The sequence below is a fragment of the Nerophis lumbriciformis genome, linkage group LG30 (genome assembly GCF_033978685.3).
Source record: "Nerophis lumbriciformis linkage group LG30, RoL_Nlum_v2.1, whole genome shotgun sequence".
NCBI lineage: Eukaryota > Metazoa > Chordata > Actinopteri > Syngnathiformes > Syngnathidae > Nerophis > Nerophis lumbriciformis.
Genome location: NC_084577.2, coordinates 12,678,216 through 12,695,507, shown reverse-complemented (window position 1 = coordinate 12,695,507; position 17,292 = coordinate 12,678,216). Strand labels below are relative to the sequence as shown.

Genomic DNA, 17,292 nt, shown 5'->3' with positions numbered 1-17,292 from the left:
ACGGGATTATGTGAGCATCCCAGCGAGAGTGGAAATTGTACAGTAAGTGTTTGTTTTATTATTGTTAGTTTGTGTGTTAAGCACCTAGCAATGCTACTTATAGTAGTGTTTCAACATAGCTGCATCAGTTTAGCTTTCGCCTTCTAAAATGTGTTGCTCATCCTATTAGTGTTCGGTCTCAAAAAAAGGTCCTGTATTAATAATTGTTGTCTCTCACAAAGTCTGCTTGAGTAGCTTTGTCGTCGCTGGATCTGTGGTTCCTACTTCCACGTCACAAATTACTTGACTGGCTTGCTCATTAACTCTCAAAATGCCTCTGGAATCTCCTTAAGATAGATATTATTTTAATATCTATTTATTCGCAAACTTTGGAATCCAGTTAAAGAAACAGATATACATAATACATGCAACTTGTTTTTCCACTCTACTGGTGCTTTTTTTTTGCCACGCCAAGAGGGACAAGCGGTAGAAAATGGATGTATGGATAGAACAGACCTGGACATTCCCAAATAATTATTTTCGATCTAAGATGGAAAGTGTAGCTGCCATTATGATGTGCAGTGATGTTTTCAAATTACTGTTATACAAAGTATTTCAATGGTTGGAATCTGCGCTTTTGCATGATATACTAGTTACTATGGTAATGTAATTAGTTACTATGGTAATGTAAGTCACAGAAGCTCAGACGAGGCACCAAGCAGTGTGGGTGGGGAGCGTTTCCACAGAGTGTTTCCAGAGCAGCCAGCCTGAAAAGTGGGTGTCAGGGACAGACGCAGGAGATTTTTACAACAAAGTTCTGAAGCTTAGTGATATATCAGATTTTAGGTGGGGTTTTTTACCTTTAGCATTCATATTTGGCTATTTGTTGCATTTTTTTTTGCGTTTTGCTTGATTGTAAAATATGTCGATCAAGAGGGGGTATGACATACATCTGTTGCCAATATTCAGTGTTTTATCGTTCATAGTTAATATTGTACATCCCACATTATTTTGATGTACATTCTGGGTGTCTAATTCAGTAAAAAATTTAAAAATTCCATTCCGCTTTTAAGGCGGTCTGTCATAACGTTTTTAGCATTCAATCAGACATTATTGTGAGGTTTTATATTAGTGTTCCCAAAAATCTACATATACCGGCCCCCAGACCCATTTTTTACTCTAAATTTGGCCCTCCGAGTCAAAATAAAGCCCAGGCCTGAGATAGAAGATATTGGCACTTACTTTTGCTGCAGCTGAACATTTTTAGCATAAACGTTGAAGACTCAAATGTATTTGAAGTTACATAACCACACAATCTAGTGGTGCCGTTGCACATGTACAAACTGAAAATAGACACAAAATGTCTTCAAAACCACATTTATACACTTCTGCAGCAATAACAACCCACCACGATCATTGGTTTGAATCGTTTGTTTGCAGATTTTTTACATTTGACTTAAATTTGAACAATGTAAAAACACTATAATCAATAATCCGCCATCAGTGTGTGAATGTGTGTGTGAATGGGTGAATGTGGAAATAGTGTCAAAGCGCTTTGAGTACCTTGAAGGTAGAAAAGCGCTATACAAGTATAACCCATTTATCATTTAATATCTCGTGCAATAACTAGTGGTTGAGAAGTGAATTTACACCAAAACAAATGTTCCTTGTATTTTGAAGGAAGATGCTGAAAGCTCTATGCCAGGGGTGTCAAACTCATTTTAGCTCAGGGGCCTCATGGAAGAAAATTTGCACACGCGGCCTGGACTATTAAAATCATGGCATTAAAACTAAAAAAAAAAGACAAATTCAGATTTTTTTTTCTTTGTCTTAACTTTGGCCAAAATAGAACAAACACATTCTGAAAATATTACAATAAAAGTATTGAAAGAAATGCTGGCAGCGGCAAAGTTTAGATCCATGAAAGAAAGAAGAAATTGAATGAATGTTTATAACTGAATACTTTTACATATGCATTAAAAAAAAGGTTTTTGTTGTATTTTTTTTTTAAAGAATCAAGTAACGTTTATGACAACTTTTTCCAAAACACAATATAGAATGTGAGATTTAACAGGATAATGCGTACATTTATCATTTGTTTTCAAAACGGTTACAAAAAAGTGGGACCCCAAAAATTTACTGTGGGACCCTATTTTTATGACTTTTGCAAAACAGCAGCAGGCGGCTGTGGCCTGCAGTCCGGTTCTAATGCTAATCAAATATCATCCATAGAGGCCTTGACTTCGACACCACTGCTCTATAACATGTGATTTATTATTATATAGCGCTTTTTCTCAAGTGACTCATGATCTACGTCTTTAAGATGCATTTAAACCAGTGTGGGTTACACTGGGAGCAGGTGGGTAAAGTGTCTTGCCCAAGGACAGAACGGCTGTGACGAGTATAGCGGAAGAGGGAATCGAACTTGAAACCCTCGAGTTGCTGCCACGGCTGTTCCGTCAACAAGCCACGCCGCCCCAACATGTCAGGTTTTCTCTGTTACAATAGGCGACCAAAACCAGGCTAAGTGTATAGTAAATTAATATTGTAGTGTCCCGGAAGAGTTGGTGCTGCAGGGAATTTGTTCTGTTGTGTTGAGGTGCAAAATATTCTCCCAAAATGTGTTTTGTCATTGTTTAGTGTGGTTTCACTATATGGCACAGATTTATAACAGTGTTGGCGTTGTTTATACGGCCACCCTTAGTGTGACAGTTGAATAACTATGCCCTTCATTACAGTGAGTATTCAAAATGAACATGTTTATGGAAAATTGCTGTCAATAGAGTGTGATAGCGCTTCTTCACATGTTCAATTAAACACCACTATTGTTCCATTCAACGCTATAATATCACCTATAAGTTCCATAATTATCGTTTAAAAGAAGATTTTGACTAAGGCTTTGGCCAAATCGCAGCCTTCTAACCATGATATGTAACTGACTTTTCAAAACAAGGGAGAAAAAAGCAGAAAATGTCATTTTTTTTGGTCAAGGCAGTCAAGGGTTAAGCCAGCTTTTGTTCCGGAGTCATCTTTGATCTGTCACACGCCCACGCACCCTTCAGCCCAGAAGAAGGTGGCAAGACCTTGTGTTCCTTTTGCTCCAGAAGATTGTATATGTTCCTTTAGACTGCAGGTGACTCATGTTTAAACCAACCAATTTCAGATAGCTGCACGTCTGACAAGGGAAGCTTTATTCTGTAACTCCTGATTGCCATGTCTAATATTGACTTTTGTTAGTGCAAAATAAAAAGTACCGGTACGAGTCAGGCCTACAGTACATTCATTGCAATATTCTCCAGAAAACTGCGTTGGCTGGCTTCTTTGTGACTCATCACAACATCAAATGCTGTTTGTAAAAAGACATGTGACACCCATACAGCATATAAACATTCATTTGCAGTCAAAATAATTTTCAGTGAAGTATAGACAGTATCAAGTACAACAGCGAGATCATTACTGGCAGCGTGACGACAAAATGGTTCAACACCAGTAATCGGCCCGGAAGGCTACAGGCTCTGCTTTTTGACATGGATGGACCGAGAAGGACGATAAGGCAAGAAGAAGAATGCACTTCTCGTGTCTTGTTAGAACACGTAGATCTTGTCTCTCTGGACGGCGTCGAGGTCGTCGTCCATGGTCAGGAGAACCTGAGTGTGGAACGGGGGAGGTTACGCGCTAGTTTGCACCAGAAGACAACGATGGGCTTTACCAGGAAGGATCCGAACATGGCGATGGACGAGAGGAAGTGCCAGATGTCGTGGTCGTCAAAGAAGGAAAGCAGGATGCAGTCTCGGTTGTGTTCACGAGACTCTGCCGGGGTTTTCTGTTGCGGGAGAAACCAACACAATGCTCACGCCATCAATGAAGCCTGAGAATGTTGAACATAATTCAAATGTGCCTGTTTTTAAGTCACCATCTGAATTACATTTATCTATCCTTGGAATTCTGGCTGTCATTTTTGATAATATATGAGCTAAAAAAAATGTATGTAACATGATAAACAGGTTCTACTGTTGTAGTGAGGTTTTAGGAATTTTAACACAACTCCCCTCAAGACTGGCTGATGCCGACCTAAGCGGTTTTGTCAGCAGAACCAATTTTTGCAGTGTCAGAAAAACTATAAATCTAAATCAGAGTGCACGATGGGACAAATTAGGCCCATCGAGTTGTTTGATTTGGCCCATCAAATGGTGGCTTCCCAAATGTAATACCGTATTTTCCGGACTATAAGGCACACTTAAAATATTTTTTTTTACTCAAAACTCGACAGTGCGCCTTATAACCCAGTGCACCTAATGTAAATACGTTTGGTTGAGCTTATCCACCTCAAAGTGATTTTATTTAGTACATGGTGTAATGATAAGTGTGAAAAGTAGATGGCAGTCAAACATAAGAGATAAGTGTAGGCTGCACCGTTTGATGTGCTTCAACATATAGTATTATATATATATATATATATATATATATATATATATATATATATATATATATATATATATATATATATATATATATATATATATAATATATATATATATATTTATTTATATATATACATATATATATACACATATATATATATACATATATATATATATATATATACATACATATACATATATCATATATATATATATATATATATATATATATATACAGTATATATATATATATATATATATATATATATATATATATATATACTACCGTTCAAAAGTTTGGGGTCACATTAAAATGTCCTTATTTTTTAAGGAAAAGCACTGTACTTTTCAATGAAGATAACTTTAAACTAGTCTTAACTTTAAAGAAATACACTCTATACATTGCTAATGTGGTAAATGACTATTCTAGCTGGCCCTGCAATGAGGTGGCGGCTTGTCCAGGGTGTACCCCGCCTTCCGCCCGATTGTAGCTGAGATAGGCTCCAGCGCCCCCCGCGACCCCGAAGGGAATAAGCGGTAGAAATGGACTATTCTAGCTGCAAATGTCTGGTTTTTGGTGCAATATCTACATAGGTGTATAGAGGCCCATTTTCAGCAATTTTCACTCCAGTGTTCTAATGGTACAATGTGTTTGCTCATTGGCTCAGAAGGCTAATTGATGATTAGAAAACCCTTGTGCAATCATGTTCACACATCTGAAAACAGTTTAGCTCGTTACAGAAGCTACAAAACTGACCTTCCTTTGAGCAGATTGAGTTTCTGGAGCGTCACATTTGTGGGGTCAATAAACACTCAAAATCGCCAGAAAAAGAGAACTTTCATCTGAAACTCGACAGTCTATTCTTGTTCTTAGAAATGAAGGCTATTCCATGCAAGAAATTGAAGATTTCCTACAACGGTGTGTACTACTCCCTTCAGAGGACAGCACAAACAGGCTCTAACCAGAGTAGAAAAAGAAGTGGGAGGCCGCGTTGCACAACTGAGCAAGAAGATAAGTACATTAGAGTCTCTAGTTTGAGAAACAGACGCCTCACAGGTCCCCAACTGGCATCTTCATTAAATAGTACCCGCAAAACACTAGCGTCAACATCTACAGTGAAGAGGCGGCTGCGGGATTCTGGGCTTCATGGCAAAGAAAAAGCCATATCTAAGACTGGCCAATAAAAGAAAAAGATTAAGATGGGCAAAAGAACACAGACATTGGACAGAGGAAGACTGGAAAAAAGTGTTGTGGACGAATGAATCCAAGTTTGAGGTGTTTGGATCACAAAGAAGAACGTTTGTGAGACGCAGAACAACTGAAAAGATGCTGGAAGAATGTCTGATGCCATCTGTTAAGCATGGTGGAGGTAATGTGATGGTCTGGGGTTGCTTTGGTGCTGGTAAGGTGGGAGATTTGTACAGGGTAAAAGGGATTCTGAATAAGGAAGGCTATCACTCCATTTTGCAACGCCATGCCATACCCAGTGGACAGCGTTCGATTGGAGCCAATTTCATCCTACAATAGGACAATGACCCAAAACACACACACACCTCCAAATAGTGCAAGAACTATTTAGAGACGAAGCAGGCAGCTGGTAATGGAGTGGCCAGCGCAGTCACCAGATCTGAACCCCATTGAGCTGTTGTGGGAGCAGCTGACCGTATGGTACGCAAGAAGTGCCCATCCAACCAATCCAACTTGTGGGAGCTTCTTCTAGAAACGTGGGGTGCAATTTCTCCAGATTACCTCAACAAATTAACAGCTAGAATGCCAAAGGTCTGCAATGCTGTAATTGCTGCAAATGGAGGATTCTTTGACGAAAGCAAAGTTTGATGTAAAAAAAATCTTATTTCAAATACAAATCATTATTTCTAACCTTGTCAATGTCTTTACTTATTTTCTATTCATTTCACAACGTATGGTGGTGAATAAGTGTGACTTTTCATGGAAAACACAAAATTGTTTGGGTAACCCCAAACTTTTGAACAGTAGTATATACAGGTAAAAGCCAGTAAATTAGAATATTTTGAAAAACTTGATTTATTTCAGTAATTGCATTCAAAAGGTGTAACTTGTACATTATATTTATTCATTGCACACAGACTGATGCATTCAAATGTTTATTTCATTTAATTTTGATGATTTGAAGTGGCAACAAATGAAAATCCAAAATTCCATGTGTCACAAAATTAGAATATTACTTAAGGCTAATACAAAAAAGGGATTTTTAGAAATGTTGGCCAACTGAAAAGTATGTAAATGAAAAATATGAGCATGTACAATACTCAATACTTGGTTGGAGCTCCTTTTGCCTCAATTACTGCGTTAATGCGGCGTGGCATGGAGTCGATGAGTTTCTGGCACTGCTCAGGTGTTATGAGAGCCCAGGTTGCTCTGATAGTGGCCTTCAACTCTTCTGCGTTTTTGGGTCTGGCATTCTGCATCTTCCTTTTCACAATACCCCACAGATTTTCTATGGGGCTAAGGTCAGGGGAGTTGGCGGGCCAATTTAGAACAGAAATACCATGGTCCGTAAACCAGGCACGGGTAGATTTTGCGCTGTGTGCAGGCGCCAAGTCCTGTTGGAACTTGAAATCTCCATCTCCATAGAGCAGGTCAGCAGCAGGAAGCATGAAGTGCTCTAAAACTTGCTGGTAGACGGCTGCGTTGACCCTGGATCTCAGGAAACAGAGTGGACCGACACCAGCAGATGATATGGCACCCCAAACCATCACTGATGGTGGAAACTTTACACTAGACTTCAGGCAACGTGGATCCTGTGCCTCTCCTGTCTTCCTCCAGACTCTGGGACCTCGATTTCCAAAGGAAATGCAAAATTTGCATGGTTGGGTGATGGTTTGGGGTGCCATGTCATCTGCTGGTGTCGGTCCACTCTGTTTCCTGAGATCCAGGGTCAACGCAGCCGTCTACCAGCAAGTTTTAGAGCACTTCATGCTTCCTGCTGCTGACCTGCTCTATGGAGATGGAGATTTCAAGTTCCAACAGGACTTGGCGCCTGCACACAGCGCAAAATCTACCCGTGCCTGGTTTACGGACCATGGTATTTCTGTTCTAAATTGGCCCGCCAACTCCCCTGACCTTAGCCCCATAGAAAATCTGTGGGGTATTGTGAAAAGGAAGATGCAGAATGCCAGACCCCAAAACGCAGAAGAGTTGAAGGCCACTATCAGAGCAACCTGGGCTCTCATAACACCTGAGCAGTGCCAGAAACTCATCGACTCCATGCCACGCCGCATTAACGCAGTAATTGAGGCAAAAGGAGCTCCAACCAAGTATTGAGTATTGTACATGCTCATATTTTTCATTTTCATACTTTTCAGTTGGCCAACATTTCTAAAAATCCCTTTTTTGTATTAGCCTTAAGTAATATTCTAATTTTGTGACACACGGAATTTTGGATTTTCATTTGTTGCCACTTCAAATCATCAAAATTAAATGAAATAAACATTTGAATGCATCAGTCTGTGTGCAATGAATAAATATAATGTAAAAGTTACACCTTTTGAATGCAATTACTGAAATAAATCAAGTTTTTCAAAATATTCTAATTTACTGGCTTTTACCTGTATATATATATACCGTATATTACCAAATAAACGCCCTTGGGCAAATAACCACCCATGTCCAAATAGCCGCCCATGGGCTATTATTTGCATAATTTAGATTAAAATGCTACTGGGGTTGCATTTGCTGCTTTATTTAAAACTTGGAGTGCTGTAGCCTTTATTTTATTTAAGTGACAGTATTATTGTCCTGTTTTGATGGTGGGTTTTATACTTGAGTACTTGGTACCATAATTTTATTCTTCCCGGTAGGCTGCTTTATTTAAAAAGTTTATTTATTTTTAGTATTGGTATTCTATTTGACAATTGTTGCACTACTGCCATGTAGAGGCCTTGTTGATCTCGTCTTTCGATAGCCTACCTCAGGTTGATCTCTTATTTTTTTGTTTGTATGTTTACAATAGCTTTTACATTTAAAGTTTTTTGTACGAAAAAAAATACTGAGCAGTAGCCAATGTAACCAAATAATGGCCTGGTGCAGGCTGGTGCAAAAATAAATAAAAGCCTTGTGCAAATAACCGCCTACTTCTTTTAAACGCCTGTCTCCAAAATCGATTTTGTGAAATAAACGCCCGGGCTACTATATATATATATATATATATATATATATATATATATATATATATATATATATATAGTAGCATATATATATATATATATATATATATATATATATATATATATATATGTATGTGTGTGTGTATATATACTACTTCATGGTTCGCATGGAAATGTTGTGTTTGTGTGACTGACCTGCCAGGTGCTGAGACCCTGGAAGAAGAAATAGAGCGCAAAGCCCCAAACCACGGCCGTAAACAGAATACACACCAGCGCCAGACACCGGATTCTCTCGCCGCTCCGCAGCTTTAAACATAAAAGCGACAACAGGTTAAAAAAAGAAACAAAAAAAAAAAGGCCCTTGAACCTTTTTGCTGACGTGTTAAAGCACCTTCATGATGATGTAGAAGGCAAAATAGAGCAGAAGGTTACAGATAGCGATCGCCAGCAGATAGGAGGCAAAGTCGTTTGGCCTCTCGATGAGGCCGTAGGCAGCGCTGCAGAGAAGGATGGCGTTACAAACATTCTGACAGGATGACTCAAAAAGCCCCGCTTACTCACAGCGACCAGTTGACGATGTTCCCCATGACCAGCAGCACCATGCGATCCTAACAACAAACAGGAGAAACTGTAGCAAACACATTTTCCAATCACAATAATACAAGATATTACTTACTATGTACATTGGCCCGCTGCACTGTCTGATACTATCCGTGTAGACGATGTAGACCATTCTGCGCAGGATGCCAGAGTCTGAAACCGATCATTTATATATTCATCATGCATAAATGAAGTTCATGTCGTCCTATTAGTATAAGCATGCGTGGCATAAACTGTTTTTACAGCCTATCACGTGTGTGACTGTTTTTCGTTTATTATTTTGATACTGTTTTAACCTCCACCCCCAGGCAAAAAACAAATCCGAGAGTAGGTTTTGGTTTAATCCCCTGATGACATTTTATTTTTAAGTGTGTCAAATGATCATGTTAGTTGTGATTAATTATTTACAGTCATTTTTAGTGCGTTATGTTTTTTATAGGACTGTCAAACGCTTAAAATATTTAATCACGATTAATCGCAGTTTGTTTATATTTAACTTGAAATTAATCGCAGATTAATTTAATTTTTCATCAATATGCTTTTTTAAACTGCTCAACCCAAAAAGGACAAACAGGCTTTTAAAGATTTTTTTTTTTTACTGCACTGTGTTGGCATCTTGCCAGATTTTGTAGGAATACAGAATTTGTATTACTGCTATCGGAGCACTTGCATTAAGAGGAGGAGCAACACCACGTTTAAATATATTTCTTACGCATTTTGAACACAAAATGTGGATTTTTATGATCATGGTTTGATTGTCAAAGATGTTTGGTAATGTAATGTGTAATATTTCTACCTGAACAAATGTTTCTGATATTCTGTACATTACATGTTACAAGCTAATGATATTCATATCTGTGCATGACAATGTTTCTCTATTTATTAATAAAATGTAATATTCAGCCTGTTAAACATTCTGTAATTACGGACTATCAATCGTATAGGTCAGGGGTCGGCAACCCAAAATGTTGAAAGAGCCATATTGGACCAAAAATACAAAAACAAATCTGTCTGGAGCCGCAAAAAATTAAAAGCCATATTACATAGATAGTGTGTCATGAGATATAAATTGAATTGAGATGACTTAAAGGAAACTAAATGACCTCAAATATACCTACAAACGAGGCATAATGATGCAATATGTACATATAGCTAGCCTAAATAGCATGTTAGCATCGATTAGCTTGCAGTCATGCAGTGACCAAATATGTCTGATTAACACTCCACACAAGTCAATAACATCAACAAAACTCACCTTTGCGCATTCATGCACAACGTTAAAAGTTTGGTAGACAAAATGAAACAGAAAAAGAAGTGGCATAAAACACGTCCTAGAAAGTCGGAGAAAGTTATATATGTAAACAAACTACGGTGAGTTCAAGGACCGCCAAAATTAGTAGGACAAAACGGCGCTCGCCAAATACTCGAATCAGTGAGGCATGTTTAATATAAACAGTGTGCTTTAAAACAATTAGGGAGGTTTGCGTCATGTTTGCCCTTCTACAGAAACCATATTAAAACAATTTTTCATACATTTTTGAAAAGGCTCCAGAGAGCCACTAGGGCGGCGCTAAAGAGCCACATGCGGCTCTAGAGCCGCGGGTTGCCGACCCCTGGTATAGGTTATCAAAGAATATACTGCAGTGATGGGAATATTTAGTAGTGAACTGTAATTACCCAATGTGGGCTGCAAAGGGCAGTGGCAGGCATGCCTGCAGTATTGGACCTAGTCTCAGTGGGAGCAAAGGAAGAGTGTTCAAGGAGCCTGTGTGTGCGTGTGTGTGTGTGTGTGTGTGTGTGTGTGTGTGTGTGTGTGTGTGTGTGTGTGTGTGTGTGTGTGTGTGTGTGTGTGTGTGTGTGTGTGGCTTCTGGCTATTTAGTTGGACGGTGCTATTTGTTAACATAAATAAAAGGCTAAATTGTTCAAAGACAGTCTACTTCCTTCATATCGCCACCGCTATTACAATACACTTTATTTCAATCTGCCAGATAACATTTATTTAGGTAAAAATATCACATAATAACATTTCAAAACTTCTTTAACAAAGCATGATCGTAATGTGAGGCGATTTTTCGTTGTTTTGTTGGTTGGACCGGATGTGAAGCGCAGCGCTGTTGTGAAGCCGAGCGTGTGTGATTGGTATAAGAAAAGATTGACATATTTTGACGAAAGTCTCCGATTAAAGTGACTCTAGACGTTTTTTATTGCACTCAACTGTAATGTAAACACAGACGTGAAGCTCCTCCTCACTATAAGCGGCAAAGCGTGCCAGCAGCATTAGTTTCAATAATGCGTCTCACGGCGATTGAAGATAATATTGTCTCGTCTTGTCTTCAGAAGGACTTACCATGGCTTTGGACCTGAGACTTCTATCCCGCTTTCTTTGTGCATTTCTGCTCGCTATTTTCTCACTCGTGGCTCCACAGTAACTGAACGCCATTACGTTTCCTCAAGCTACGGAACGGGGCAAAGGTCCAAAAGGAGTCAGGACGTTATTTGCGCGTTAAAAAAAATGATCGCCGTTAAAGTAACTTATAGTTAACGTGTTATCGCCCTACCTTTGACAGCCCTAGTTTTTTAAATCACGTTAATCTAATTTTTCATCTTGATTAAGCAACAACATTAGCGCCACATGGTACAAACATAAAACGTAACCAAAATAGAGGTTACGTAATTTATTACAGATCATAAATAATTGCTAATCTTTTTTTTTTTTTTTTTTTTTTAAATCACTCAACAGTACTACTGATTTTAATTATCTTCCAAACCAAATAGGACATAAAAGTCATTTATGTTTTTAAAGGCCGTAAAAAATAAATGTTTCAATAAATTTCAGTCCTAAACAGAAATATCCTCCAACATGTGATGTTTTTAATTTTTTTCATTTTGACCTTTTTGATCAAATAATGTCACCGGTTAATTAACCCTCAGGGCACAAATGCTTGACTTTTTTCTCCTATCAGTAATTTGTTTGTGTTACTCCAATACACACAATTTTTATGAAGAGGTCTTTTTTTATGTTCAATTTAAAAATGTCAATGTTCAATTCCTTTAGAAGTGTACGACACACTAGCAGTTATTCCAAAATGCAGTCCTTAATTTTTCAAAGAGAATGAAATATATTGGACTCTTTCTTTATTTGTTTACTTTTTTGCTTAAATCTCTGGTTATAGGGAGACACAGGAAGTGAACTTGGCCGGTGTGTCCTACTGCTGGGGGTTACAATAAAGTACAAGTCAGCAAGTACCGTATTTTTCGGAGTATAAGTCGCACCGGAGTATAAGTCGCACCTGCTGAAAATGCATAATAAAGAAGGAAAAAAACATGTATAAGTCGCACTGGAGCCCGGCCAAACTATGAAAAAAAAATGCGACTTACAGTCAGACAAATACGGTATACACCTCTAACCAACCACTCGAGTTAAACAACGTCCATTTTGCTTCACTGACTTCTCTCCACTCATCGCTGTCTTTGCCAACAAGAGTCTTCAATAAATGTTCATGTATCCAATTTCATTCATTTATATTCATATTGCATTATTTTCTGCAGGTAAAGCTATAATTTGTTTCTACAAAAGAGTGTTTTGTTTGTCTGAAATGGATTGATTGTATTTGCACTATTATTCATAGAACAAATTGCATTGTTTTTTGGTACTATTCCGGTCTTAACTGGACCTTTTGGAACAGATTACAAACAAAATCGAGATACCACTTTAGAATAATAATTTACAGAGGCCTCAGACAGTATTATGTAAAAACTATGTACACAACAAACATTGTGTCCCAAGCTGAATGAAGTTCATCCAAAGTAAAAAGTCAGGCCTTTCAAAGCCATGAAGTGCATATTTGCATCATTTGGCCACTTGGTAGCACTGTTGACAAGCTTTTTTTTTTTTTTTTATCACCAACAGAAAGATTGTGTCATGTTTCATTACCGGCTTACTTTCACTTTGAAAACGCCTGCAGCACTTACAAATGAGAAGTGAATTTTATTGGTCATAAATCTGGTTTTACTTGACCGCTTTTTAACCTTTAAAGACTTGTAGGCAGTTTAAGTCTGTGATAGGGCTGCACGATTATGGCCAAAATAATAATCACGATTATTTTCATCAGTATTGAAATCACGATTATTATTCATTTATTTAATGTTAGTTAAAACATATTTTAGTGCACTTTCAATTTTAAACAAACAGTCTGTGAACTTAGCTTTTATCTCAAAATAAAAATATAAAAATTATTGATTAATAATTAATTAAAATGTACAAAAGACAAGGGGCTAACTAGTATAAATATGCCATTGCAGAGCGTGATCATAATGTGCAAACAAGTGAAAAAAATAAGATTATGCATGGAAAGCACATACAAAGGAACACATTCATTGTACTGCTCACAGTATTTATAAAGACATGTGTCTTGAGCCAAACAAAACGTTATTCTGGTGTGTCTTTGAAAAGTGAATGGATACAGGGTCCCTCGGTGCACTGTTGATGTAACAGTCATCTAGATTCTGGGCACCGCTGCTTTTGTAGCTGATCATCGGGGCTTTGCGCCGGTGGGGGGCGGCCCGCTATGTTAGAAACCAGCTTTACAGCACTGGCAAACGATGGTGGTTGAGAAAGGAAGTGTTGTTAATGCTTAATGCTAACGTGTTGCTGCAACTCCATAATTTCGTGTTTCGGAGTTAAAATGCGTGCCTGGTGTACAGCAGATACAGGCATCTACATCAATATGATATGCCTGAGTGGCTGGACAAGAAAGAAAAAAAAAATGTATATATATATATATATATATATATATACATACATACATATATATATATATATTTTTATTTTTTATTTTTATTTTTTAATCGATTAAGAATTGTTACAAGTAAGACTGTTGATTAATTCGAAAATCTTTTTTTTTTTACACACCTAGTTAGCTCTGTGGGAAGGGAGGGCACCGATGTAATAATGTAGTTATTTTTCCTAATATTTCCAGGAGCAACTGGCTGATCTGCCTTTAACCTCTATTTGTTGTCACTCACTCTTACTCACTCTCACATGAGTCTACAGTCTATCGGCCGCTCCCTTGTGGTCGGTTGGTTGTGAATGTACTTAGTTTGAATGCAGCTGAGCCCTCTTTTTTAAATGTTAATATCACCGACAATTACCCTTATTCAATTGTTGCTGCCAATATCGCGATCACAATTAAAATTCTATTAATTGTGCAGCCCTAGTCTGTACTGTACATGTGATGCAAGTTTAAAGGTGAAGTCAAATTCTTCCAAGCGTTAAGTAATGAAGGATGAAAAGTGTAATCAATCGATGAACAAGTTTTAACTTGCCATAACGCTTGAAACAAATATTATAGCGATACTTGGTTTAAATCAGTCCATATAATGTACATATCTTACCAAGCCTCCATCTCCCCATGTAGTAAAGCTGTGTGCTGAGGAGCAGTGTGGCCAAAATGTGGATCACTGAGAAAACGATCCAAAACACAGTGTTTCCTCGCCCAAACACCTACAATCACAGACACACAGATTGTCACTTTGATGTCAACATAGAAGTGTGTGTGTGTGTGTGTGTGTGTGTGTGTGTGTGTGTGTGTGTGTGTGTGTGTGTGTGTGTGTGTGTGTGTGTGTGTGTGAGTACGTACCACTCCAATCACAGAGAAGAATATTACACCGGCCAAGCAGGCATAGGCAGTGTAAGCGCTTGCATTGATATCCGGGTGTCTCTTCTGATACAACTTCAACATACACAGGCCAGCAATCATATACATGAAGGACGTGTCTAAGAGGACAACATAAAAATCACAAGACGGTTGAAAAGTGTGTGTTAATATTAGTTTTACTAGTGTGCATATTGTCTCTCAGCGGGCTCACAAACTTTGAATCACACCAGTGTTTGCCTTTGTGATACAATGAATGATTCCATACAAACTCTGGGGTTTGGGTTAGAAGAAGTGAAATGTGTCCTCTTACCAAACTGGAAGTTAGTATAGTTAGGGCAAACGTGGTAGCAGGCGCTGAGTAAGCCCTCCATCATGAGAGCGGTTCCCATGGCGTAGAAGAGACCGAAGTGCTTTGGGATACCGCATTCCTGAGAGAAGAAAGGGGGGGGAAAAAACAGATAATATGTTGGAAGGAATATAATTAGTGTTATTGTTCTTCACCAGGAAGATTATGGTTAACCTCACAGACTCACTGCTGTTGCTTTGACAAAATACAGTGGAACCTCGATTTACCAACTCCTCATTGTAACAACTTTTCAATTTACGAACCACAGACTGAATAAAAATATATTTTGGTGTATCATCTTTGTCACAGTGTACAAATGTTTTATCTACTCGTTGTCTGCCAGCAGCGCAGCCATTTTGTGCCTGGCGGCACATAGATTGCGGGCTACCCGATCGATCTCCATGCTCAGTAAGTTAGCACATTGCCGCTGTTAGCTATTGTGCTACTCTGAATTTCCCAGAGGGGACCTTCCCAAGGGATTAATAAAGTTCATATCTATCTATCTACTAACTCTGTGTGCCTTTTAAGTGTTTTTCTAGTTTTGCTAGCTCAATGAGTACAAAGAAAGCAATGGACAAGCGATTTGTGAAACATTCAGGAAGTATCCACAGCGTTGTCGAAACTGCCTGCCCCCTTCACTTCTGCTGGACAAAAATATTGACCAACATGGTAAAGTGGATTTATTTTTTTATTACTGATTATTGTAGCGACCTGGCTGTTGAAGTCTAAGAGTTTTGTGATTTCAAACTGTAACTGCAACACAGGGCGAGTGACAATGCGTGTGTGTAAGCAGGACGGCTGGTTGCAAATGAGGATCATTTAGCTTGTTGTTTGGCTTTGTTATTAAATAGAAAGTTGATTATAGATGTAACAATAAACGGTAATAATGATAACTGTAAAATTCTCAACTCGCTAGCTTAAATGCTAACATGAAAACAAGACACATTAATGTATTTGCCCATGATGAAACAACATACCTCAATCTAAAAGTATATAAACACATCAATGTCTGAGCAACAAAGACATTACATTTTCACTTTAAACCTACAAGCTGTTCTCTCTTGGAACAGAGTAATCGTTCTATACTCAGAGGAATACGAGACAGAGATGTTTTTACGATTCATTTAAGAACTGTTGAACAGAGGAGGACACCACCTTGCCCGCCAGAAATAATAAATAGATTTTATTTGTTACCGGTACTCACTTTTTATTAAAATAAATCTTGAAGTGCTCTAGTGCAAACCAATATTTAAAACAATAAACGCTTAGCCATTAAAACAGATAAAATACTAAGACTAAAACACTATCAGTGAAGCGTAAGAAACATAAAACATGCAAAGTAGTGGGTTTTCTAACAATGTGTCAATTTATTGGTTATAAAAAAATTGACTTGGTCAAAAGATTTCAGTGTGTGTATGAGTACTTTTTGAGCACATTCAACAATGCTGCGATTATAATAACTGTGATAATTTTGACACAATAACCATAATAGAACATATTCATACGTTACATCCCTAATGTTGATTCATCGCCCCTTTGTTTGTTTGTTTGATATACAGTACTGTATACTGTAGTGCTTTATATTTTGTTCAAACTGTACAAACATCTACTAAAATACGAAGTTTTGTCTGATGCTGAAACCCATTATATGTATATATATATATATATATATATATATATATATATATATATATATATATATATATATATATATAATTGGCAACACTAAAATTGCTAAATGCTAAACAAAAAATACAATCTATGAACATAATAAAACAATCACTTACAGTACAATGTCTGCTCTCACTGGAATGCCGACGAATGAGAAGTTCATATCTTCCAGTTTAGATTACGAATTAATCATGAACCCCACAAAGATACAAATTAATTAATAAAAAAAATTAAAAGGTGGGCGTAAAACAAGCATCTTTTCGTTTCTTTCTTGCCATTCTGGGTCCACATAAATGTCAAAGTTGACCAACCTTTTACTATAATAGTAAGAGGCAGGATTTGTCATATAGAATTAACTTTCACCAACTCAGAGGCGATGCAGCAATAGCTGCAAAAGCTAGTTACCTCCCTGTGATCATGGCGCCACTCTAAGTAGTTCCTCAGCATTAGTGTTTACAATAACAATATCGT

General features: G+C 37.7%; 1 protein-coding gene across 8 annotated transcripts in view; it reads right to left on the bottom strand.

Moving 5' to 3' along the window:
• Positions 1-3,153: 3,153 nt before the first annotated feature.
• sidt2 (SID1 transmembrane family, member 2) overlaps positions 3,154-17,292 on the bottom strand; it is a 29,326-nt gene continuing 15,187 nt past the window's right edge. For all 8 annotated transcript variants that reach the window (XM_061925583.1, XM_061925584.1, XM_061925587.1 and 5 more), the window contains 9 exons: positions 15,115-15,232; positions 14,787-14,923; positions 14,542-14,650; positions 9,223-9,299; positions 9,108-9,154; positions 8,938-9,043; positions 8,742-8,852; positions 3,689-3,802; positions 3,154-3,626 (listed from right to left, as the gene is read on the bottom strand). In XM_061925583.1, coding sequence (XP_061781567.1) covers positions 3,564-3,626; positions 3,689-3,802; positions 8,742-8,852; positions 8,938-9,043; positions 9,108-9,154; positions 9,223-9,299; positions 14,542-14,650; positions 14,787-14,923; positions 15,115-15,232 — 882 coding nt within the window. In that variant the 3' untranslated portion in view covers positions 3,154-3,563. The remainder of the gene's footprint in view (positions 3,627-3,688; positions 3,803-8,741; positions 8,853-8,937; positions 9,044-9,107; positions 9,155-9,222; positions 9,300-14,541; positions 14,651-14,786; positions 14,924-15,114; positions 15,233-17,292) is intronic.